This window comes from Oncorhynchus masou, chromosome 24 (genome assembly GCF_036934945.1).
Source record: "Oncorhynchus masou masou isolate Uvic2021 chromosome 24, UVic_Omas_1.1, whole genome shotgun sequence".
NCBI lineage: Eukaryota > Metazoa > Chordata > Actinopteri > Salmoniformes > Salmonidae > Oncorhynchus > Oncorhynchus masou.
The window spans coordinates 94,543,730-94,569,584 of NC_088235.1; the positions used below are offsets into that span (position 1 = coordinate 94,543,730).

The following is a 25,855-nucleotide window of genomic DNA, read 5'->3' on the forward strand; positions in this document are numbered from 1 at the left end:
CACAGCAGAGATAATATATTAGAGAGACACAGCAGAGAATATATTAGAGACACAGCAGAGAGAATATTTTAGAGAGAGAAACAGAGAGACTATATTAGACAGAGACACAACAGAGAGAATATATTAGAGAGAGACTCAGCAGAGAATAGAGAGACACAGCCGATACAATATATTAGAGACAGACACAGCAGATATAGTATATTAGAGAGAGAGACACACAGCAGAGTGAATATATTAGACAGAGACACAGTAGAGAGAATATATTAGACACACTAAGGAGAGAATATATTAGAGAGACACAACAGAGAGAATATATCAGAGAGAGACACAGCATAAAGAATATATTAGAGAGACACACAACAGAGAAAATGCATTAGAGAGAGAGAGACATTAAGTATACTATATTAGAGAGAGAAACAGCAGAGAGAATATATTCGAGAGACACAGCAGAGAATATATTAGAGAGAGACACAACAAAGAACATATTAGAGAGAGACAGCAGGGATACTATATTAGAGAGAGACACAGCAGAGAATATATTAAAGAGAGACACACAACTGAGAGAATATACTAGAGAGAGACACAGCAGAGAGAATATATTACAGACACAGCAGAGAGAATATATTAGAGAGAGACACACAACTGAGAGAATATATTAGAGAGAGACATATTATAATATATTAGAGAGAGACATAGCAGAGAATATATTAGAGACACAGCAGAGATAATATATTAGAGAGAGAAACAGAGAGAATATATTAGAGACACAACAGAGATAATATATTAGAGAGAGACATAACAGATAATATATTAGAGAGAGACACACAACTGAGAGAATATATTAGAGAGAGACATAGCATAATATATTAGAGAGACATAGCAGAGAATATAGTAGAGACACAGCAGAGAGAATATATTAGAGAGAGAAACAGAGAGAATATATTAGAGACACAACAGAGAGAATATATTAGAGAGAGACATAGCAGATAATATATTAGAGAGACACAGCAGAGAGAATATATTAGAGAGACACACACAACTGAGAGAATATGTTAGAGAGAGACACAGTAAAGATAATAGTTTACAGAGAGAAACAACAGAGAGAATATATTAGAGACACACAACAGAGAGAATATATTAGAGACAGACATATTAGAATATATTAGAGACAGAGGATTTAGTACTAAAGAAAGTATAGGCATGGCTTCAAAGCCTCTTGATCATAGTCTCCCACAGATCTAAAGGAATAATGCCCTGGGGAAGAGAGGGAGAGGAGGAGGAGAGCAAATTTGAGTATTTAGCTATATGGGCCATAAAAATGCTGCAATAATCATAATAAAAAGGCCCTCTGAGAGAGACGAATAGAAGAAATTACAGGACGCTTAACTTCAAGGGGGCTTGGCTCAGAGACACTCTCAGCCAGACACACACACAATTACACACACACACACACACACACACACACACACACACACACACACACACACACACACACAGCACGCAGTCACACAACAAGTGAGACGAAAGCCCCACAAGCATGTCTCGCATAGCTTCTCTCCCTCATTCTTTCTCACCCCTTTCTTCATGTTTGTCCTTGTGGAAAATTGTAGATGAGCATCTAATCTACTTAAACCTCCCCCTCTGTCCAGAATCTGGAAAAAGCCTCTCCATCCCTCCTGGGAGAATAACCTAACGCAAGGCAACTCAGATACAATCATACCTGCTCTCATATACAGCTGGCTCCAGAGGCCTTGGCTTTGAGCAGCGAGAGAGAGAGATCGAGAGAGAGAGAAATAAAGAGAAAGGGGGAGAGTTGTGGAATTTTAGGAGCAGACAGAAACAATTCCAAAAGTGAGTCACCTGAAAGAAAAGGCATAAACATAGTTGCGCAGAAACAAAATGGCAAAGGTTAAGAAAAAGTAGTGCCAGAGAGTGTGAAATAATAAGATTAACAGTGTTGTGAGACACTCTCTCATGTCAGACTGAATGCGCCCATGGGAGGGTCACTGACGTAGAAATACCTGAACAAGACCTGTGAGGCCATTTAGCCAGTCAACTTCCAGACATTATAGATCAACTGAGGAATGCATCAACTCATGATCTTTCACACGTATAATGTGGGAAGGGGGAGTTAATGTGATATCAATCTATCAGCTGTGGATGCACTGGAACTCACAGACACTTTCCCATTCCCACTCCCAGTCCCCACTCCCACTGCCAGTCCCCACTCACACTGCCAGTCCCAGTCCCCACTCCCACTGCCAGTCCCACTCCCCATTCGCAGTCCCCACTCCCACTGCCAGTCCCCACTCCCACTGCCAGTCCCAGTCCCCACTCCCACTGCCAGTCCCCACTCCCACTGCCAGTCCTAATCCACACTCCCAGTCCCCACTCCCAGTGCCAATCCCAGTCTAGACTCCCAGTCCCCACTGCCAGTCCCAGTCCCCAGTCCCACTGCCAGTTCCCACTCCCACTGCCAGTCCCACTCCCCACTCCCACTGCCAGTCCCCACTCCCACTGCCAGCCCCCACTCCCACTGCCAGTCCTAGTCCCCACTCCCAGTCCCCAATCCCAGTCTAGACTCCCAGTCCCCACTCCCACTGCCAGTCTCCACTCCCACTCCCACTGCCAGTCCCAGTCCCCAATGCAAGTCCCCACTCCCACTACCAGTCCCAGTCCCCACTGCCAGTCCCAGTCCACACTCCCAGTCCCCACTCCTAGTACCAATCCCAGTCTAGACTCCCACTCCCACTGCCAGTCCCAGTCCCCACTCCCACTCCCAGTCCCCAATGCCAGTCCCCACTCCCACTGCCAGTCCCAGTCCCCACTACCAGTCCCAGTCCACACTCCCAGTCCCCACTCCTAGTGCCAATCCCAGTCCCCACTGCCAGTCCCAGTGCCAACTCCCCATCCCCTCTCCTACTCTTACCAGCCAGATGTGTAGAGGACAGAGGAGAGCTGAGCAGCAGATACTGTGTGTCTCTATCTGCCCACAGAGAGACTGAGATTCATTCCATCCAGAACCATTGTCACTCTGCACTCCTCAGCCTGCGGTAATGTGATTTAGATGTCACAGCAGGCAGGGCCCAGGGCCCGGAACCCATGGAGGATGTGAAGAGAAATGGACCAAAGGCCTCAGTGATCAAAGCCCAGATAGTAGTGCTAAGTAATTTGTGATTTTTTTAGGTTTTGGTCAGATTATTAGAAAATAATAACATGAAATGCACTATGCGTTATGTGGGTTAAATGATGTAACAACACAGAATAAAACTATTAATAAAAGTCCCATGATGGTAGTGATGCCAATTACTGCTTATCAATTATTAACCGTCATTTATTCTCATTACTTTACTTTAATACAATATTTCAGCTGTTGTGTATTTTACATTTGTTTTATTTGATGACTTTATTATTTCATTCAAGTCATCATCTCATCTGTACAGAGCTGCTGTCTGTGCTGTCTGACAAAAAATCTACATTTTGTAGTTCTTTAAAGTAAATAAGGCATACTTTTATGACTGCCGAATAACAACTATCAATCACTTAGATCATGTATTCTCAGGTAGAGACACCTCGTGAGGCAACAGCTGCTCTCGATGTCACCTCACAGTGACACATTATTCTCTCTTCTGTAGCAGGCATAAAATAAACACAGACTGGACAAGTAGATGACAATGACCATAATCTGTTGCGCATTAATTACTATGTAGAATATTGGCCTGTTGGAAACTACAACTCCCTACTAGATCGCACAGTTCAGGCTGGATCTGATTTATCTCTAGAGAAACTGCGCAATGTGAGCATTGATCTCACAGAAAAAACCCGAAAGAAATTGGAATTAAAATAATTGAACAGATGTTGGTCAGTTGTAAAAAAAAAATCATTTTAAACTACATTTAACTTAATCATTCAGCACTACTAGCTATTATCAGGTGGCCCTGGACCTGGGAGTTGGGACTGCCACGCACCCTCCAGAAGAACCTGTGCAGACTAGAGGCCCTATGGAGATCCTGGAAGTCCAGCTTGATTGATGATGGGGAGGCTGGTGCAGGGATTTGGGGGACCGGGGTCCTTTACAGTCATAGCCAGGCCCACGACACATGGGTTGTGTCCCAAATGGCACCCTATTCCCTATATAGTGTACACATTTTGACCAGAGCCTAGGTGGTCCTGGGCTCTGGTCAAAACTAGTGTGCTATGTAGAAAATATGTGTCATTTGAGACGTAGCCATACTAGTGACTGGCCAGGGACTGGGGCTTGTCTGGACCTATCACGTTACGGTAACATCAAACCCCTCACACAACCCTCACATGATCACAGCTGCTGCCAGCCCCGGCACGCTAGGCCAGTCCCAGGCGGCATACCGTGACTGGTCAGAGCATATGGACATAAACAAGGAAAAGATTCCATTAAATACAAAACTCTAAGTTAATTACTACATAAGAAACAAATGCCAATACAACACGCAAGGAGAGGAGGATCCAACTGCTGTAAACAGACACAAGGCTGTGGATATCTACAGTATTATGGTATGACGAAAACATATTCCAAGTGAGACATACCACACCGTCAGACAATAATAACTACACCATGATTTAAGGCATTTGGCCAGCCGCCTGAAACAGCAATTCTGAACACAATTGCATGACCTTTCAGGCCCAAGTAAATGATGTTTTGCGACCAAGCTTGCATAATACCCCAGCATAGTAGAGTGAAATGTTCATAACCAATGTATGCACAGCCCCTTGGTAATAAGCTGTCTGTAACCCAGTGCTACAACACAGCTGTCAGAGACCTCTCTCTACACCTCCATCCAGTCAGTCAGACCTGACACTATCACACGCACAGGGACCCACTTACACACACACATACAACACCAGCTTTCAGCAGCCCTGGCTGCAAAAACCAGGAACCGGGTGTTTTCCTTTATTGACAGAACTAATTATGTGTCTGAAAGTCCTCAGTGACTCAGTGCTAACTCAAAACATCCTTTCAATTAGCCGGCCAGTAACACTAATCTATCAAAATATTCTACATCCCTCTCTCCCCTGGCAAATGATAATAATGGTCAATCAACTTCAGCATGAAATCAGCAGGCACTTTGTTACAACAGAAACACAGTTAGTTGGAGCAGCTGCCTATATGATGGATAATACAGTACAGTATATACAGTACCACTTGGTAGCCCTTTGTAACTGGGTTGATGTATTGTATAAAGTCACAACTGGAATTATTGGCACCCTTCATAAAGATAAGCAAAAACGACTGTATAAAATAAACAATTTAAAATCTGAGCTGCAGTTGAAACGGAAGTTTACATACACTTAGGTTGGAGTCATTAAAAGTTGTTTTCCAACAACTCCACAATTGTCTTGTTAACAAATTATAGTTTTGGCAAGTCGGTTAGGACATCGACTTTGTGCACAACAAATTGACAAATTGTTTACAGACAGATTATTTCACTTATTAAAGTATGATAAGTATCACAATTCCAGTGGGTCAGTTTACATACACTAAGTTGACTGTGCTTTCAAACAGCTTGGAAAATTCATGGCTTTAGAAGCTTCTGATAGGCTAATTGTCATCATTTGCGTCAATTGGAGGTGTACCTGTGGATGTATTTCAAGCCCTACCTTCAAACTCGGTGCCTCTTTGCTTGACATCATGGGAAAATCAAAAGAAATCAGCCAAGACCTCAGAAAATAAATTGTAAACCACCACAAGTCCACAAAATTCCCTTTCTTAGGTCAGTTAGGATCACCACTTTATTTTAAGAATGTGAAATGAGAATTATTTATTTCAGCTTTTATATATTTAATCACAATCCATTACTCCAATCTAAGTGTATATATATATATTAACACTACCGTTCAAAAGTTTGGGGTCACTTAGAAATGTCCTTGTTTTTAAAAGAAAAGCACATTTTATTGTCCATTAAAATAACATCAAATTGATCAGAAATACAGTGTATATGATTATTTTATACTAATACAATTGCTCAAAGAAAAATTTAAATAGAGCTTTTTGGCCATGCAAACAACCAAAATTATTGGCACCCTTGATAAAGAATGGGGGAAAAAATAGGTTTGGCATCTGCATATGCAGAAAAGTACCTCATACCTACTGTAAAATATGGTGTTGGATCTTTGATGTTATAGGGCTATTTTACCTCCATTGGTCCTGGGGTCCTTGTTAAGGTCAATGGCATCATGAACTTCACTCATTAGCAGGACATTTTAGCAAAAAACCTTGTTGCCTCTGTTAGGAGGCTGAAACTTGGCCACATATTTTTATTTGAGCAATTGTATTACTATAAAATAATATCATTTTGTATTTTTTTGCATACAATACAGCTCATTATTTGAATGATTTATTTTATAGTCTTTTTTTGCTCATCTTTATCAAGGGTGACAATAATTTTGGTTGTGACTACAGTATATCACCATATGACTTGCCATATTCTATAACTAGGCCTGGGGAAACATGTTGCGGCATGCTCAAAACAGGATGCTCAGCAACACAATCATCACTCCTCTACAGCAGACAGACAGCACTAGATGAGAGCCGAAAAGACAAGGCTGTTGGAAAAGCCTTGCATTGCCTGGAACTAATCCATGAACATTAAGCTCTAGCTTTATCAGATAGGTGTGTGTGTGTACATGCGTGTGTTTGTGTTGTCTGTATCTTGGTTCTTTCTGGATCACTGCTCAGACAGAAAGAGGGCAGAACTCTCTGTGGGAGTAGATAGTAGTTAGGCCAGGCTAGAGGAGAGGAGTAGCTCAGAGGGCTGCCGGGGAAAAGGAATCCTGTTGAATGATCTTATCAGCACCCCACCGGCTGTCCCCCTGCTGATCTGAGGGCCGATGGGGCCACTACCTGGAGCCTCTCCACTACACAGCGATGCTAATCAGTCTGCTTCCAACCCGAGGTCACACACACACACAGAGATCTCAAATGGGCCCAGCAGGCAGATAAGATGTCAGGGGTAGATATTTCTTCATGGGATGATAGTAATCAGGTTGTGATTATGTAGGCTGGCAGTGGAATGAGGGGATGATAGTAATCAGGTTGTGATTATGTAGGCTGGCAGGGGAATGAGGGGATGATAGTAATCAGGTTGTGATTATGTAGGCTGGCAGTGAAATGAGGGGATGATAGTAATCAGGTTGTGATTATGTAGGCTGGCAGGGGAATGAGGGGATGATAGTAATCAGGCTATGATTATGTAGGCTGGCAGGGGAATGAGGGGATGATAGTAATCAGGTTGTGATTATGTAGGCTGGCAGGGGAATGAGGGGATGATAGTAATCAGGTTGTGATTACGTAGGCTGGCAGTGGAATGAGGGAATGATAGTAATCAGGTTGTGATTATGTAGGCTGGCAGTGGAATGAGGGGATGATAGTAATCAGGTTGTGATTATGTAGGCTGGCAGGGGAATGAGGGGATGCAGAGAAAAACAACGCTCCATCAAGGAGAGAATTATGCAGACCCAGAACTCAGACCCAGATCTCAGATCCTGATCTCAGACCCAGATCTCTGTCAGATTTGTTTAAGTGGATGGGGTACTGACGTTTTTAATTCTCTCAAAGAATTGTGCTATTTTGTTATTTTTTTGCGTTTTATGCTGGTAATCGTTGTCTCTAATTGGGGATCATATTTAAGTAGATATTTCTCACACCTGTGTTTGTGGGATATTGTTTTGTGTTGGTGCACCACGTAGTCACATTTAGTTGTTAATTTATTAATATATTTTGTTTTGTTTAAGTTTCTCTTTGAATTAAATATGTGGTCCCGTTCTCACGACAACCATGACACGCAGATTGGGCTGCCTTCTGAGAATCCGGAGGCAAGAGAGTAAACTCCCACTGCCATCCGTTCTTCTTGTTAACGTGCAATCATTGGAAAATAAAATTGATGACCAACAATTAAGATTATCCTACCAACGGGACATTAAAAACTGTAACATCGTATGGTTCACCGAGACGTGGCTGAACGAAGATACGGACAATATAGAGATAGTGAGATTTTCCATAAACTGGCAGAACAGAGACGCTACCTCTGGTAAGACGAGGAGTGGGGGGGTGTGTCTTTTTCTCAATAACAGCTGGTGCGCTATGTCTAATATTAAAGAAGTCTAGAGGTATAGCTCGCCTGAGGTAGAGTACCTCATGATAAGCTGTAGACCACACTATCTACCAAGAGAGTTCTTATCTGTTTCAGCTGGCACTAAAACCGCTCTCAACCAACACTATAAGGCCATAAGCAAAGAAGAAAATGCTCACCCAAAAGCAGCACTCCTAGTGGCCAGGGATATTAATGCTGGCAAACTTCAATCAGTTTTTCCACATTTTTACCAGCATGTCACATGTGCAACCAGGGGACAAAAATCCTAGACCACCTTTACTCCACACATAGAGATGCATACAAAGCTCTCCCCCACCCTCCATTTGGAAAATATGACCATAAGTCTATCCTCCTGATTCCTGCTTACAAGCAAAAACTAAAGCAGGAAGTACCAGTGACTCGCTCAATACGGAAGTGGTCAGATGACGCAGATGCTACACTACAGGATTTTCAGGGATTCATCCAATGGCATTGAGGAGTACAGCACCTCAGTCATTGGCTTCATCAATAAGTGCATCGATGACGTTGTCCCCAGTGACTGTACGTACATATCCCAACCAGCGAGCATAAAAGGCATTTAAACTATTAAATTCTCTCACTTCTGTAGTGAAAACGAGGAAGAACTCAAAAAGCGTTTGAGGGTCAGGCCTGACAGGATGCAACTGGTGTGTGTGTGTTGTGTATGTGTGTACATCAATGTCGATATTGCATTGATTAAATAGAAGATGGGAGCTTGTGGTGACTGTACTTGTGAGATTTGTTTATGACAATTTGTGATGGAACACATGAAAATTGCATGTCCTTTAGAATTGTTTGGCAAGCTAATCATAGGTGGACTGTGAGCTACTGGTAGCTCACAATCGACCTGTTGGGAGACCCCTGGTGTACCACCTGTTCCTCTTCCTGCTCCCTATCCTCCTTCCTCTTAGCCCCTCTCTGTAACCATGGAAACCAGATGTATGTCTCTGCATGCTTATCAGGATAGACATATCATGGACCACATCCTGGTAACAACACTGACTCATGCAACTAAACCTATTAACAGTAATATTTTGAACTATACCAATGTCCAATTAGAATAATACTTTTGAGAAAAAGTTACAAATAGGCCTGACTGTATGGAAGACCATGGTTTTATATGGATCTTATGTTCCATCAATTCCCCTGTGTAGACAGTGGAACTTGAAGGTGCACATTGGAGGTGTATTGTCTATACAGACAAGGTGTTACTAATGGGTGGAAGTTGGGTTTGGAGGGAACTCTGTACGTGGACATAGCTCTGTACTTGACTTGATAGGTCAGTTCAATTGAAAAAAAAACAGTCCCTGGCTGCTACACAGTCAGTTCAAAACAGAAAAGGACATGTTCCACATCGACCCCTGAGCCCAAACAGCCCAGCCAGAGAAGACAGTCCCAGCCAGAGCAGGCCACAGACCCCAGCTTGTGCTGCGGGCCAATCCACTGTAAACATCAAAACACACCACACACACAGTCCGTTCTACGGGCCAGTCGCCACTCCCTCTTCCAACATGAGGCAGAGAAGAGACTGGGGAAAACAACTCTCCATAATCACTGACTGCCCTGACTGAACAGCTACCTCTGTACTGACTCTGACAACAACAAGCATCCAACACACACTCCTAAGCAAACAGAGGAAAAAACTCATTACGTAGAGCGGAGGGTAATGAATTAGCATGCCCCGTGAAAGGACTGAATGAAATGGATTTGAATGTCGGTATTAGCAATCTTTCCCTCGTGTTTGTCTCAATACGGAGGCCAGTAGGCCATGTTACCTCAAGAAGACAGGAGATGCCTGACTGCAATTATTTTGTCCAGGCAACTTTCCACCCCCCTCGAGGCTTACAGAGTGGATGTTGGTAACAAGAGCGGAGGCAGACTAGGCAAAGTTAGCAAATCAGGTGTCCAGTGAAATGTTGTGTGTCTGAGTATCCCCTCCATCTGCCACTGAAGGTCATGATCACAGGCAATTTGTGTACGTGTCATGGCAGGTAGTGTACGTGTCATGGGCAGCCTGTGTACGTGTCATGGCAGGTAGTGTACGTGTCATGGCAGGTAGTGTACGTGTCATGGGCAGCCTGTGTACGTGTCATGGCAGGTAGTGTACGTGTCATGGGCAGCCTGTGTACGTGTCATGGGCAGCCTATGTACGTGTCATGGGCAGCCTGTGTACGTGTCATGGGCAGCCTGTGTACGTGTCATGGGCAGCCTGTGTACGTGTCATGGGCAGCCTGTGTACGTGTCTATGACAGCCTTTGTACGTGGTGAAGCCAAACCCTGGTCTCTGCCTGGGTGGAAGACTGAAGGACAAGGGACGAGGGAAGGCTACACAGAGGCAGAAACTGTGTCCCAAATGGCACCTTAATCCCTAGGCCTATATAGTGCACTACTTTTGACCAGGGTCCATATGCTATGATCAAAAGTAGTCCACTTTAAAAGGAATAGGCTGGCATTTGGGACGCAGACTGAGACTACTGAATATCCAGATGGGCACATCTGGACCCCCGTCTCAGGTACTGTAGGAAGGTCAGCCATTATAATGTCAAGGATCAGGATTGGTTTAGTTAGGAAGTTTATCTCCAGAGACACCCACCTACAGTCACAGGGAGAACCGGTGCAGGGCCAACTTATCACTATCTCAGATTGTAAATAACCTTGGTCAGTTGTCCACCAAGATAAAGCCTACAGCCAGAAACCTTGGTGTCTTCTTTGACCCTGACCTAAACCTCAAGATTCATGTAAAGAAGGTTGTCCTGCTTTTATCATTTAAAAAATATAGCTAAAGTCACTGATCTGGAGAAATGTATTTCCTCAAACCTAGATTACTGTAACTGTTTGTATACCTGTCTCAGTCAGAAATCCCTCCATCATTGGTTAGTACAGTTAGTTCAAAATACTGCAGCTCGGCTTTGAACAGGCACCAGGAAATGTAACCATATCGCACCTATTTTAGCTTCACCTGCTCCAAGTCACTTTTAGAATAGATTTTGAAATTGTATTAATCACGTTTACGGCTCGGCTTGGTTCAGCCCATCCTATATCCTTGATCTTTTATCTCCCTACGAGCCAGGATGCAGTCTGAGATCCTGGCAGGGCACTGTTGACCATTCAAAAGTCTAGGTTGAAAATGAAAGGAGACCAGGCGTTTGCCATTAGGGCCCCTAGACTTTGGAATGGTCTGCCAGAGGAGATCAGGCATTTGCCATTAGGGCCCCTAGACTTTGGAATGGTCTGCCAGAGGAGATCAGCCTTGCAGATTCAGAGCCTAATTTTAAATCCCTCCCGAAGACACACTTTTATAAAGGTTCTTTTAATGTATCATTTCAACGTATGCTCTTAATTAGCTATCCAATTTTAATTCTCATTCCTCCTTTGTTTCTTTGTTAATTATTTGATTTTATTGTTTTATGGTGTGAAACACTTTCTTGCCTGTATTGAAAAGCACTATACAGTAGTAGTAGTGGTAGTGGTGGTAGTAGTAGTAGTAGTAGTAGTAGTAGCATGCATCTCTCTCTCTCTGTCTGAGACGGAGTGGCTTTCTTCAGCCAAGGACAGGAGAAGGCCAGGTAAATAGACAAATACTAGTTATGTTACACAGACAATCTGGGATGTTTCTAACAAACAGGATTATTCTAGAACAGTTCAGCACTTTCCATTCTATCTGGTAAGTAACCCACCAATTGTTCATTGACAGAAGGGAGTGTGCAAATCATCATCATCCATACATATGTTGTTGGGACACATTTTTGAACTGGCCCAAAACAAACTGCTTAGGGGGGTTCATGTGACATTCACAATGATGTGAAATGAAACTCATGAAATGCACTCTTTGCAATGATGAGAAGCATTTCCCATGACATTTGATCATGTCCCTTCTCCCTCCCTCAGTGGAAGACATCACTTATATAAAATATCATCTATTAGTCTGATTTACAGTCCAACTAATGTAGTCAGAAGATGACACAAAGTCAGAAAAACATTAACACTGGCCAAAATGACAAACAAAACATGAGATATATTACATAGGAGAATTTCACGAGGAAAACAAGCCCACTCTCAAATGTCGACATAAGCCATGACAGTTATCCTTAGGGAACAGAGTGTGTGCTTTGGACTATGTGCTCGTGGACTCTGTACCTCCCAAGCAGAATTAGACGACAGTAATTGAAGTTGTTATTTGGGCGGTAACACCAAGCAGGAGAGGTCAGTAAAGAGAAGATAATTGCAGGATTTTGAACAGATAAACTCTCATGTATTTATTCTGATTGCTCAGCATGAAGAGCACCTTGGTTTCCCTGTTATGGCCCCCTATCCCTACCTAGTGCACTACTTTACTCCAGGGGTGCTGTAGTACTAAATGGCTGACCCTGTAAAACAACAGACAAAGATATCATTAGGCTGGTGATTAGAGTGGCGCAGTGGTCTAAGGCACTGCATGGCAGTGCTAAAGGTGTCACTACAGACCCTGGTTCAATCCTGGGCTGTATTACAACCATATGTGATTGGGAGTCCCATAGGGTGGCGCGCAATTGGCCTAGCTTCGTCAGGGTAGGAGAGGGCCGTTTGGCTGGGGTAGGCAGTCATTGTAAATAAGAATTTGTTCTTAATTGACTTGCCAAGTTAAATAAAGGTTAAATATAGATATAAATGACTTGTCTTCATGTGTTTTCTGTGGTCTCATGTACTGTCTGAATACACTACAGAAACATCCTCTCTCTTGTGTGTGTGTGTGTGTGTGTGTGTGTGTGTGTGTGTGTGTGTGTGTGTGTGTGTGTGTGTGTGTGTGTGTGTGTGTGTGTGTGTGTGTGTGTGTGTGTGTGTGTGTGTGTGTGTGTGTGTGTGTGTGTGTGTGTGTGTGTGTGTGTGTTCATAATGTTTTGTCACTAAGTGTATATGTTGCAGCTCTTATTCAAAAGCGGCAGGATATCTCCGTTCTTTGCAAGGTTATTCTTCTACAGAACGAAGATATGTAAGCCAAAGGAGAGCAATCAGAACAGCACATGCTTTGGATGTGTAGTAATGACAGGTATGGCATCACTCAGACTTAACTTTGCTGCATGCATTCCTTTTCAGTGTGAAAATTACTTCAATGTGTTCTGTTAGATTGTGTTCACACTATGGTGGTCTATTGTCCAACATCGCTCTCGATCCTTCTTGGGAAATTTGTTGATACAGTATGTTTCAAAGGAGCCCTTTCATTAAATAATTTACCTCAAGCTCATCCTTTAGAATATGTTTTCAGCATAGGCAAAAGTGCAAGTCCTATCTACATCTGTGATGTTTTATTGTGCTTCCCATGACAGTGTTTTTGTATTTTAATGTGTACAGTACCTTGGACACACCTACTCATTCCAACACACCTCCAGGCTGTGTAAAGGCTATATGACCAAGAATGAGAGTGATGAAGTGCAGCATCGGATGACCTGGCCTCCACAATCACCCGACCTCAACCCAATTGAGATGGTTTGGGATGAGTTGGACTGCAGAATGAAGGAAAAGCAGCCAACAAGTGCTCAGCATATGTGGGAACTACTTCAAGACTGTTAGAAAAGCATTCCAGGTGAAGCTGGTTGAGAGAATGCCAAGAGTCTGCAAAGCTGTCACCAAGGCAAAGGATGGCTACCTTGAAGAATCTCAAATATAAAACTCTTTTTTGGTTGCTACATGATTCCATATGTATTATTTCAGTTTTGATGTCTTCACTATTATTATACAACATAGAAAATAGTCAAATAAAGAAAAACTCTGGAATAAGTAGGTGTGTCCAAACTTTTGACTGGTATTGTATATAGGTTGGGTATAATGTGTATATTTATGTTATTTATGTTATGTACAGGGCGCATTTGTAATATGTCTTCCCTGTTAAAATAAAGTTTGAGTAAAAACATCTCTGCAAGGCGCACTAAGGTGTTATGATACAATCACCAGAGTGATGTCTTTATTTGCATACTGACTCAACATAACACACCCTGCCTTCCACCCAGTTTCTTTTCTTGTCTACGCATCAGGCCTTAGCAACATTTATGTCTGCCTAACTCAGCAGTGAAATCCCCAGTGCAGGCCGAGACATGCTGCTTTTCACACTACCATGACTGATGGGGTAGGGAGTGGGCCACTTAAATATCCTGACACAGCACAAGCACATCCTTCAGTCCGCAGTCTACACAGAGACATTTGACTCCCATGACTTATGGTAGAGAAAATGTTCATGCATACAGAGGTTCTTGCCATTCAATAGTCTGATATACAGATGCTGGATCTTCATTTGATCACACTTTTGTTGCGATCAAACAACATTATAGACTAAACGTTAAAATCCTGTTGCTGCAGGATTATTTTGCTACAACAATACTGGTCAAATGAAGATACAACACCTGTACTGTAACCCTTGAAAGAGAGAAGGGTTCACGCCTATAGGCAGCTGGCACACACTACAACTATCAGGATTCAGGTGCAACAGTATTGAGTGTCTTCTTTAGTTGACGTTATTAAAACAATTATTTATTGCTAAGCCTCTCTTGAATATGCTGGGATGTTATTTTGAGCAATAAAAGAATGTGATGACAGCCTACTTTTTTTTCTCTCCTCACATTGTGAAGAAGTGCAGATGCCAGGGTAAAGGGTTTGCACATCCATTAATATAGCTGGGGGAGACAACCTTTTCTTTGCTTTTGTTTTACTGTATGTTGCTGAGCTCTTCAACAACAATGGCCATGTCCCAAATTACATCCTATTTCCTATATAGTGCACTACTAAGCAGTGCAATATGAAGGGGAATAGGGTGTAATTTGGGACGCAGAGGTAGAGCCCTCCAACGACAATCTGATCTCCCACGGATGTTTACAATCTTCTGCTACGTTGTTTTGGCCATCAAGCCTTTCTTTGGCTTCCTGTCGGCACCAGGAGGGAAGGAACGGACGCCATTTGCTGGGCCCCTGATTATAATGGGGGCAGGGGATAGATGCTACAGATGCAGTGCTATCTACTATACTCTACAGACACAGTGTTCTCTACTGTACTCTACAGATAATGTTCTCTACTATACTCTACAGATACAGTATTCTCTACTGCACTCTACAGACACAGTGTTCTCTACTGTACTCTACAGATAATGTTCTCTACTATACTCTACAGACACAGTGTTCTCTACTGTACTCTACAGATAATGTTCTCTACTCTATTCTACAGACAATGTTCTCTACTATACTCTACAGATAATGTTCTCTACTATTCTCTACAGATAATGTTCTCTACTGTACTCTACAGATACAGTGTTCTCTACTATACTCTACAGATAATGTTCTCTACTGTACTCTACAGATACAGTGTTCTCTACTGTACTCTACAGATAATGTTCTCTACTGTACTCTACAGATACAGTGCTATCTACTATACTCTACAGACACAGTGTTCTCTACTGTACTCTACAGATAATGTTCTCTACTATACTCTGCAGATACTGTGTTCTCTACTGTACTCTACAGACACAGTGTTCTCCACTGTACTCTACAGATAATGTTCTCTACTATACTCTACAGACACAGTGTTCTCTACTGTACTCTACAGATAATGTTCTCTACTGTACTCTACAGATAATGTTCTCTACTGTACTCTACAGATAATGTTCTCTACTATACTCTACAGATAGTATTCTCTACTGTACTCTACAGATACAGTATTCTCTACTGTATACAGATAGTGGTATCTACTGTACTCTACAGATAATGTTCTCTACTGTACTCTACAAATACAGTGTTCTCTACTGTACTCTACATATACAGTATTCTATACTGTACTCTACAGATAATGTTCTCTACTGTACTCTAAAGATACAGTGTTCTCTACTGTACTGTACAGATACAGTATTCTACTGTACTCTACAGATACAGTATTCTCTACTGTACTCTACAGATACAGTATTCTCTACACTACTCTACAGATACAGTGTTCTCTACTGTACTCTACAGATACAGTATTCTCTACTGTACTCTACAGGTACAGTATTCTCTACTGCACTCTACAGATAATGTTCTCTACTCTATTCTACAGACAATGTTCTCTACTAAACTCTACAGATAATGTTCTCTACTATTCTCTACAGATAATGTTCTCTACTATACTCTACAGATACAGTGTTCTCTACTGTACTCTACAGATAATGTTCTCTACTGTACTCGACAGATACAGTGCTATCTACTATACTCTACAGACACAGTGTTCTCTACTGTACTCTACAGATAATGTTCTCTACTGTACTCTACAGATAATGTTCTCTACTGTACTCTACAGACACAGTGTTCTCTACTGTACTCTACAGATAATGTTCTCTACTATACTCTACAGATACAGTATTCTCTACTGTACTCTACAGACACAGTGCTCTCTACTGTACTCTACAGATAATGTTCTCTACTATACTCTAGACACAGTGTTCTCTACTGTACTCTACAGATAATGTTCTCTACTGTACTCTACAGATAATGTTCTCTACTATACTCTACAGACACAGTGTTCTCTACTGTACTCTACAGATAATGTTCTCTACTGTATTCTACAGACACAGTGCTCTCTACTGTACTCTACAGATAATGTTCTCTACTATACTCTACAGACACAGTGTTCTCTACTGTACTCTACAGATAATGTTCTCTACTATACTCTACAGACACAGTGTTCTCTACTGTACTCTACAGATAATGTTCTCTACTGTACTCTACATATGATGTTCTCTACTGTATTCTACAGACAATGTTCTCTACTATACAGATACAGTATTCTCTACAGCACTCTACAGACACAGTGTTCTCTACTGTACTCTACAGATAATGTTCTCTACTATATTCTACAGACAATGTTCTCTACTGTACTCTACAGATAATGTTCTCTACTATTCTCTACAGATAATGTTCTCTACTATACTATACAGATACAGTGTTCTCTACTATACTCTACAGATAATGTTCTCTACTGTATTCTACAGATAATGTTCTCTACTGTACTCTACAGATAATGTTCTCTACTATACTCTACAGACACCGTGTTCTCTACTGTACTCTACAGATAATGTTCTCTACTATACTCTGCAGATACTGTGTTCTCTACTGTACTCTACAGACACAGTGTTCTCTACTGTACTCTACAGATAATGTTCTCTACTATACTCTACAGATACAGTATTCTCTACTGTACTCTACAGACACAGTGCTCTCTACTGTACTCTACAGATAATGTTCTCTACTATACTCTAGACACAGTGTTCTCTACTGTACTCTACAGATAATGTTCTCTACTGTACTCTACAGATAATGTTCCCTACTAAACTCTACAGACACAGTGTTCTCTACTGTACTCTACAGATAATGTTCTCTACTGTACTCTACAGACACAGTGCTCTCTACTGTACTCTACAGATAATGTTCTCTACTGTACTCTACAGACACAGTGTTATCTACTGTACTCTACAGATAATGTTCTCTACTATACTCTACAGACACAGTGTTATCTACTGTACTCTACAGATAATGTTCTCTACTGTACTCTACAGATGATGTTCTCTACTGTATTCTACAGACAATGTTCTCTACTATACAGATACAGTATTCTCTACAGCACTCTACAGACACAGTGTTCTCTACTGTACTCTACAGATAATGTTCTCTACTCTATTCTACAGACAATGTTCTCTACTATACTCTACAGATAATGTTCTCTACTATTCTCTACAGATAATGTTCTCTACTGTACTATACAGATACAGTGTTCTCTACTATACTCTACAGATAATGTTCTCTACTGTACTCTACAGATAATGTTCTCTACTGTACTCTACAGATACAGTGCTATCTACTATACTCTACAGACACAGTGTTAATGTTCTCTACTGTACTCTACAGATAATGTTCTCTACTCTACAGACACAGTGTTCTCTACTCTACAGATAATGTTCTGTGTTCTCTACTATACTCTACAGATAATGTTCTCTACTATTCTCTACAGATAATGTTCTCTACTGTACTCTACAGATACAGTGTTCTCTACTATACTCTACAGATACAGTGTTCTCTACTGTACTCTACAGATAATGTTCTCTACTGTACTCGACAGATACAGTGCTATCTACTATACTCTACAGACACAGTGTTCTCTACTGTACTCTACAGATAATGTTCTCTACTATACTCTGCAGATACAGTGTTATCTACTGTACTCTACAGATAATGTTCTCTACTATACTCTACAGACACAGTGTTATCTACTGTACTCTACAGATAATGTTCTCTACTGTATTCTACAGACACAGTGCTCTCTACTGTACTCTACAGATAATGTTCTCTACTATACTCTACAGACACAGTGTTCTCTACTGTACTCTACAGATAATGTTCTCTACTATACTCTACAGACACAGTGTTCTCTACTGTACTCTACAGATAATGTTCTCTACTGTACTCTACATATGATGTTCTCTACTGTATTCTACAGACAATGTTCTCTACTATACAGATACAGTATTCTCTACTGCACTCTACAGACACAGTGTTCTCTACTGTACTCTACAGATAATGTTCTCTACTCTATTCTACAGACAATGTTCTCTACTATACTCTACAGATAATGTTCTCTACTATTCTCTACAGATAATGTTCTCTACTGTACTCTACAGATACAGTGTTCTCTACTATACTCTACAGATAATGTTCTCTACTGTACTCTACAGATAATGTTCTCTACTGTACTCTACAGATACAGTGCTATCTACTATACTCTACAGACACAGTGTTCTCTACTGTACTCTACAGATAATGTTCTCTACTATACTCTGCAGATACTGTGTTCTCTACTGTACTCTACAGACACAGTGTTCTCCACTGTACTCTACAGATAATGTTCTCTACTGTACTCTACAGATACAGTGCTATCTACTATACTCTACAGACACAGTGTTCTCTACTGTACTCTACAGATAATGTTCTCTACTATACTCTGCAGATACTGTGTTCTCTACTGTACTCTACAGACACAGTGTTCTCCACTGTACTCTACAGATAATGTTCTCTACTATACTCTACAGACACAGTGTTCTCTACTGTACTCTACAGATAATGTTCTCTACTGTACTCTACAGATAATGTTCTCTACTATACTCTACAGATAGTATTCTCTACTGTACTCTACAGATACAGTATTCTCTACTGTACTCTACAGGTACAGTATTCTCTACTGCACTCTACAGATAATGTTCTCTACTGTACTCTACAGATACAGTGTTCTCTACTGTACTCTACAGATAAAGTGTTCTCTACTATACTCTACAGACACAGTGTTCTCTACTGTACTCTACAGATAATGCTCTCTACTGTACTCTAAAGATAGTGTTCTCTACTGTACTGTACAGATACAGTATTCTACTGTACTCTACAGATACAGTATTCTCTACTGTACTATTTAGCAGATGTTATTGCGGGTGTAATGAAATGCTTGTGTTCCTAGTTCCAAAATTGCAGTAATATCTAACAATTCACAACAATACACACAAATCTAAAAGTAAAATAATGGAATTAAGAAATATATAAATATTGGAAGAGCAATGTTGGAGTGGCATTTACTAAAAAACAGTAAAATAGAATACAGTATATACATATGAGATGAGTAAAGCAGTAAGTAAACATTATTAATGTGACTAGTGTTCCATTTTTAAAGTGGCCAGTGATTCATTGTCTATGAATATAGGTCAGAAGCCTTTGAGGTGCAGGGTTGAGTAATCGGGTGGTAGCCGGCTAGTGATGGCTATTTGACAGTCTGATGGCATTGAGATGGAAGTTGTTTTTTAGTCTCTCGGTCCCAACTTTGATGCACCTGTACTGACTTCGCCTTCTGGATGATAACGGGGTGAACAGGGCGTGGCTCGGGTGGTTGATGTCCTTGATGATATTTTTGGCCTTCCTCTGACATCGGGTGCAGTAGGTGTCCTGAAGGGCAGACAGTGTCCCTCCGGTGATGCGTTGGGCAGACCTCACCACCCTCTGGAGTGCCCTGCGGTTGTGGGCAGTGCAGTTGAAGTACCAGGCGGTGATACAGCCCGACAGGATTCTCTCAATTGTGCATCTGTAAAAGTTTGTGAGGCTCTTAGGGGCCAAGCCAAATTTATTCAGCCTCCTAAGGTTCTTCACCACACTGTCTGTGTGGGTGGACCATTTCAGATTGTCAGTGATGTGTATGTCGAGGAACCTGAAGCTTTCCACCTTCTCCACTGTGGTCCCATCAATATGGATAGGGGGTGCTCCCAATACATTTTTCCTGAAGTCCACGACCAGCTCCTTCATTTTGTTGACGTTGTGTGAGAGGTTATTTTCCTGGTAACACTCCGCCAGGGCCTTCACCTATTCCTTGTAGGCTGTCTCGTCCTTGCTGGTAATCAGGCCTACTATGGTGGTGTCGTCTGCAAACTTGATGATTGAGTTGGAGACGTGTGTGGCCATGCATTCATGAGTGAACAGCGAGTGCAGGAGAGGGCTGAGCACCCTTGTGGGGCCACAATTTTGAGGATCAGTGAAGTGGAGGTGTTGTTTCCTACCTTCACCACCTGGGGTGCAACTGGGGTGCATGTCCAGGACCCAGTTGCACAGGGCGGTGTTCAGACACAGGGCCCCGAGCTTGATGATGAGCTTGGAGGATACTATGGTGTTGAAGGATGAGCTTTAGTCAATGAACAGCATTCTCACACAGGTATTCCTCTTGTCCAGATGGGTTAGGGCAGTGTGCAGTGCAATGGCAATTGCATCGTCTATGAATCTATTGGGGTGGTAAGCAAATGGAAGTGGGTCTAGGGTGTCAGGTTAGGTAAAGGTGATATGATCCTTAACTAGCCTCTCAAAGCACTTCATAATGACAGAAATGAGTGCTACGGGCGATAGTCATTTAGTTATATTACCTTTGCTTTCTTGGGTAGAGGAACAATGGTGGACATCTTGAAACAAGTGGGGACAGCAGACTGGGATAGGGAGAGATTGAATATGTCCGTAAACACTCCAGCCAACTGGTCTGTGCATGCTCTGAGGACGCGGCTAGGGATGCCGTCTGGGGCCTGCAACCTTGCGAGGGTTTAACACACTTAAATGTCTTACTCATGTCGGCCACAGAGAACAAGAGCCCACAGTCCTTGGGAGCGGGCCGTATTGATGGCAATGTGTTATCCTCAAAGCAGGCGAAGAAGGTGCTTAGCTTGTCCGGGAGCCAGACGTCAGTGTCCGCGACTTAGCTGGTTTTCCCTTTGTAGTCCGCGATTGTCTGTAGACCCTGCCACATGTCTCATGTCTGAGCCGTTGAATTGCAACTCCACTTTGTCTCTGTACTGACGTTTTGCCTGTTTGATTGCTTTACGGAGGGAATAACTACACTGTTTGTATTTTGACCATATTCCCAGTCACCTTGCCATGGTTAAATGCAGTGGTTTGTGCTTTTAGTTTAGTGCGAATGCTGCCGAGTGAATCCCAGTCCGAGTGAACAAAACAATCTTGAAGCATGAATTCCTATTGATCAGAATAGAGTTGAATATACCTTAACACAGGTACATCATGTTTGAGTTTCTGTCTATAGTAAGGGAGGAGCAAAATGGAGTTGGGATCTGATTTGCCAAAGGGAGGGTGGGGGAGGACCTTGTAGTGATCCCGGAAGAGAGAACAGCAGTGGTTGAGTCTTTTCCCAGCATGAGTACTACAGTCAATGTGTTGATAGAACTTCAGTAGCGTTTTCCTCAAATCTGCGTTTGTTAAAGTCCCCAAATACAGTAAATACAGCCTCAAGATATGTGGTTTCCAGTTTGCATAAAGTCCAGGGTAGTTCCTTGAGGGCTGTCGTGGTATCGGCTTGAGGATGAATATACATGGCTGTGAATATAACTGAAGATAATTATCTTGGGAGGTAATATGGTCAGCATTTGATTGTGAGGTATTCTAGGTCGGGTGAACAAAAGGACTTGTGTTTTTATACGTTATCACAATCACACCATGAATGGTTAATCATGAAACATACACCACCGCCCTTCTTCTTCCTGGAGAGTTCTTAATTCCTGTCTGCGCGATGCACTGAGAACCCAGATGACCGTATGGACAGGGACAGTATATCCGTGAAATATGATATATGATTCTGTGAAACAGAGTATGTTACAGTCCCTGATGTCTCTCTAGAAGGAGATCCTCAACCTGAACTCATCAACTTTATTGTCCAGAGATTGAACATTAGCGAGTAACATACTCGGAAGCGGAGGATGGTGTGCCCGCCTCCTGAGTCGGACTAGAAGTCCACTCCAAATACCTCTTCTCCGCCGGCAGGTTTTGGAGCAGCCTCTAGGATAAGTTCAATTGCCCTGGGGGGTGCGAACAAAGGATCCAATTCGGGAAAGTCGTATTCCTCGTCATAATGCTGGTGAGTTACTGCCACCCTGATATCCAAAAGTTATTTCCGGCTGTATGGAATAAAACAAAAACTGTTCTGGGCTAATAATGTAAGAAATAACACACAAAAGAATGAAATACTGCCAAGTTACTTAAGAGATAGAGCTGCCATGTCTGTCAGTGCCATCATACATACTCTACAGACACAGTGTTCTCTATTGTACTCTACAGATACTCTGATACACTGCTCACATGGAGAGGGGGCCTGTGTGCAGAGTGGTGATAGACAGGAGAGCCATCCATCTTTACACAAATAACCAAAGCCTGGGTAGTGTTCAATCAATAGGCACACAAAAAAAAGAAAATGGAGTGAAACCGGGAGGTACCACCTATCCTATAAAAAATGATTGTTTTTGTTTGTTTAAAAAAAAAACATTCAACAGTGTGCTCTAATGACAATGACCCTGCCCTCTAATGCATAAATCACAAGAAAGGTCATGTAAGGTTCTCTGGCCTATTGTCTTTAATGACTCAGGGTCAAGAACAGCATTCAAGATTGGTTGCCTGCAGCCTAAGATCTGTATGGCTGATAACATCGTGTGTATATGGTAAATCTCCCCTAAATTAAGCAACAACCGCCCACCACCTCCTCAGTTAAAGCTGCTGTTATTCTTGGGAGGAGTACAACGTGATAAGTGGGGGTCCACTATCTTTTGTTAATAACATTACTCTCCAGGCCTGCTGCTCAGCAAAGACAACGTTTTTTAAATTATGCAGCACTCCCCAGAAAGTGCCAGCTCACAGCCAGAGAAACCTACCAGTAATTATAGCATCCATTAACTTGGTATGGAGCTGTTGAAAGGTGAAAGTCAACCCACACTGTTATGTACTTTCTTAGGATGGCACACTGCACATGGAACTATACTGATTGAGTTATCACTAGGAGGAGGTGACATTTTTTTAATGTGCTCATCTGCTGAAGCCACTTAACTCAAAATGACAACAGCATTTTTGTTGACATCAAATGTTTATGTTATGGTAGAAACAGTATTCTGGGAGCATGTTGGATATTTAACTGTGGGTTACAGTTACTGTATAACAGTATATACAGGTGTGGATAGAGTGAGACTCTACAGTCTACAGCTGGTGTTCTCAAAGTGGGGTCTGCTGAGGTACTGCAGGGGGTAGATCAAAAATAAATAAATATAGCTCTGTCTATGAATTTGAGAGCAGTTACATTTCTCTAGGCCCTCAGCTTTTTACCCAAACAGAGGTGTGTAGAATTGGAGGAAATAGGCTTGAAAACTGCAAAATGTTGTCGTTGATGCCAAAAGGCGGGCCTTTAAAATGTTCCTTCCCAGGGCCTGAGACTTAGTTTGTCCAGCCATGCACTGCCGAAGTCATAGTAAAACTCCTGGTATGCTATTTCTATCTCTCACCAATTAATACTCTCTAGTAGTTTGTACACTACTGAGCCATGCCGAGCTGTACTGCACTGGCCTAGTTATGCACCCACCATAGTTGCTGGTACCATGCTGGATTGGACATATCTGAGCCTGCACAGTGCGGTTGAGTTTGGCATGATGGTGTGAAACAGTATATGAGGTGTGGGTGTTCTGGGCTGGCTCAGCCAGGTGAGTGACTGACCTCCGGTCAGGTGTATCCTCTGGTCCATCATATTATATACAGTATATCGTTATACATTGTATTATATATAGGTGGTTATAATATATACAGGTGACTGACCTCTGGATGTGTGCCGTTTGACCCCTCAGGGCTGCTGCCCCTCAGGTTGATGATGTGAACCTCCTGTGGTAGACCCGTGGTTCCACGGGAGGCACAGCCTGACAGGGCCGTGAAGCTCTTCAGCAGAGCCTGCACCGGGTGGCCTACACCTATTGGCAGCAGCTCACACGGGCTACGAGACAACGGACCTGGCGGGGAGAAGAATGAGATGAGTGGAATCCATGAAACGGTTTTTCGAGAATCCAAGATCCCCAGTGTGAAGCCAGAGAATCTTCATTTAAAAAGTCAACAGCACAGAAGTAAGAAGTGTTCCACACTGCAGCTTCAGTCCAACAAACTGGAGAACACTTTATATGATAAGTTGATTAGTAAGTTATAAGTTTATGTAAATCATTTATAGACTGTCCATAAATAGATAGCGTATGAATCAGCAATTCTCTGATGAACAAGTTATGAATGATGAGGGCAAATAAAGTGTCAGCATGCAACTATAATGAGTGACATAATCATTATTTAAATTGCGCATAGCAAAATAAGTGTCTGCGCACATTGTCTGGGCACAAAGCTCACTACTTCTCAAAGTAGGCCATTCTCTTCAGTCCACAGCCTACTAACACAGCAGACTGGCCTCTCAACAAAGAGCAGCACCACGCTTTCTGACCCTCAACAGGCCACTAACACAAGACTGCCCTTGCCTCTGAACAAAGCAGTGTCTAGCTGACCCTGTACAGGATGTTATGGTGCCAGACGTATAATCAAGATGACCCAAAGAGACCTCCATTATAATCCCCTTTATGTTACTTTTACCTCTTTTTCTTTTCCCGTAAATGTTCAGATCTGACCTTCCCTTAATTCCCTAATCCCTACAGGGGGTGGCCCACACTTCACACTTTAGTGCTCTTGTCTCTGGACAACCCATAATTAGCCGTTATGACTGTGGTCACTTATAGACGTTGCTGTGGAGATGTGTCCCTGGAGGTGTTCCTGTGAGAAGCCTGTGTGTGTGTGTGTGTGTGTGTGTGTGCGTGTGTGTGTGTGCGCACGTGTTTCACTCCCACTGGTGCCCTGCAGCACAGAGAGACTGGTGAACTTGGACTTGGAGTACAACAAGAACGGATGGACTATAACAGGGATCAAGCAGTTGAACATAACGAGCACACACTTGTTAACAAAACTTCCTTAAAGGGCTATTCTAATAAGGCCATATTATGTTGGAGGTTGTGGGATTCCCTTTTCTCTCTCTCTGGATCAGAATCTCGCTTTTTCTATCTTTCATTTTACTCTACACTGATTAGCCTAATAGTGGTGCAGGTAACATTGTGAGGTCCTGTATATTACTAAAAACTGTAGATAATGCTTTAGGTAGCTAAAGTCAATCATAATAAATGATAATAAATAGGCAACAACTAAATCTCAAGACTGCCATACATTATAGTTAGTCTGAGGGCAGTGGTCCAAAAATAGGGCCGTCTGCCCCTTTCCTCCCACTGCTGTCCATCCATCCATCCATCCATGGCTGTCATGGAGAGGAACAGTAGGACCAGTGAGACCTGTCAGTCATGCAGAGCCAAG

At 42.2% G+C, this 25,855-nt stretch overlaps 1 protein-coding gene across 2 annotated transcripts in view; it reads right to left on the bottom strand.

Moving 5' to 3' along the window:
• LOC135513056 (transforming growth factor beta receptor type 3-like) overlaps positions 1-25,855 on the bottom strand; it is a 166,616-nt gene that overhangs the window by 87,290 nt on the left and 53,471 nt on the right. For both annotated transcript variants that reach the window (XM_064935716.1, XM_064935715.1), the window contains one exon: positions 24,284-24,471. In XM_064935716.1, coding sequence (XP_064791788.1) covers positions 24,284-24,471 — 188 coding nt within the window. The remainder of the gene's footprint in view (positions 1-24,283; positions 24,472-25,855) is intronic.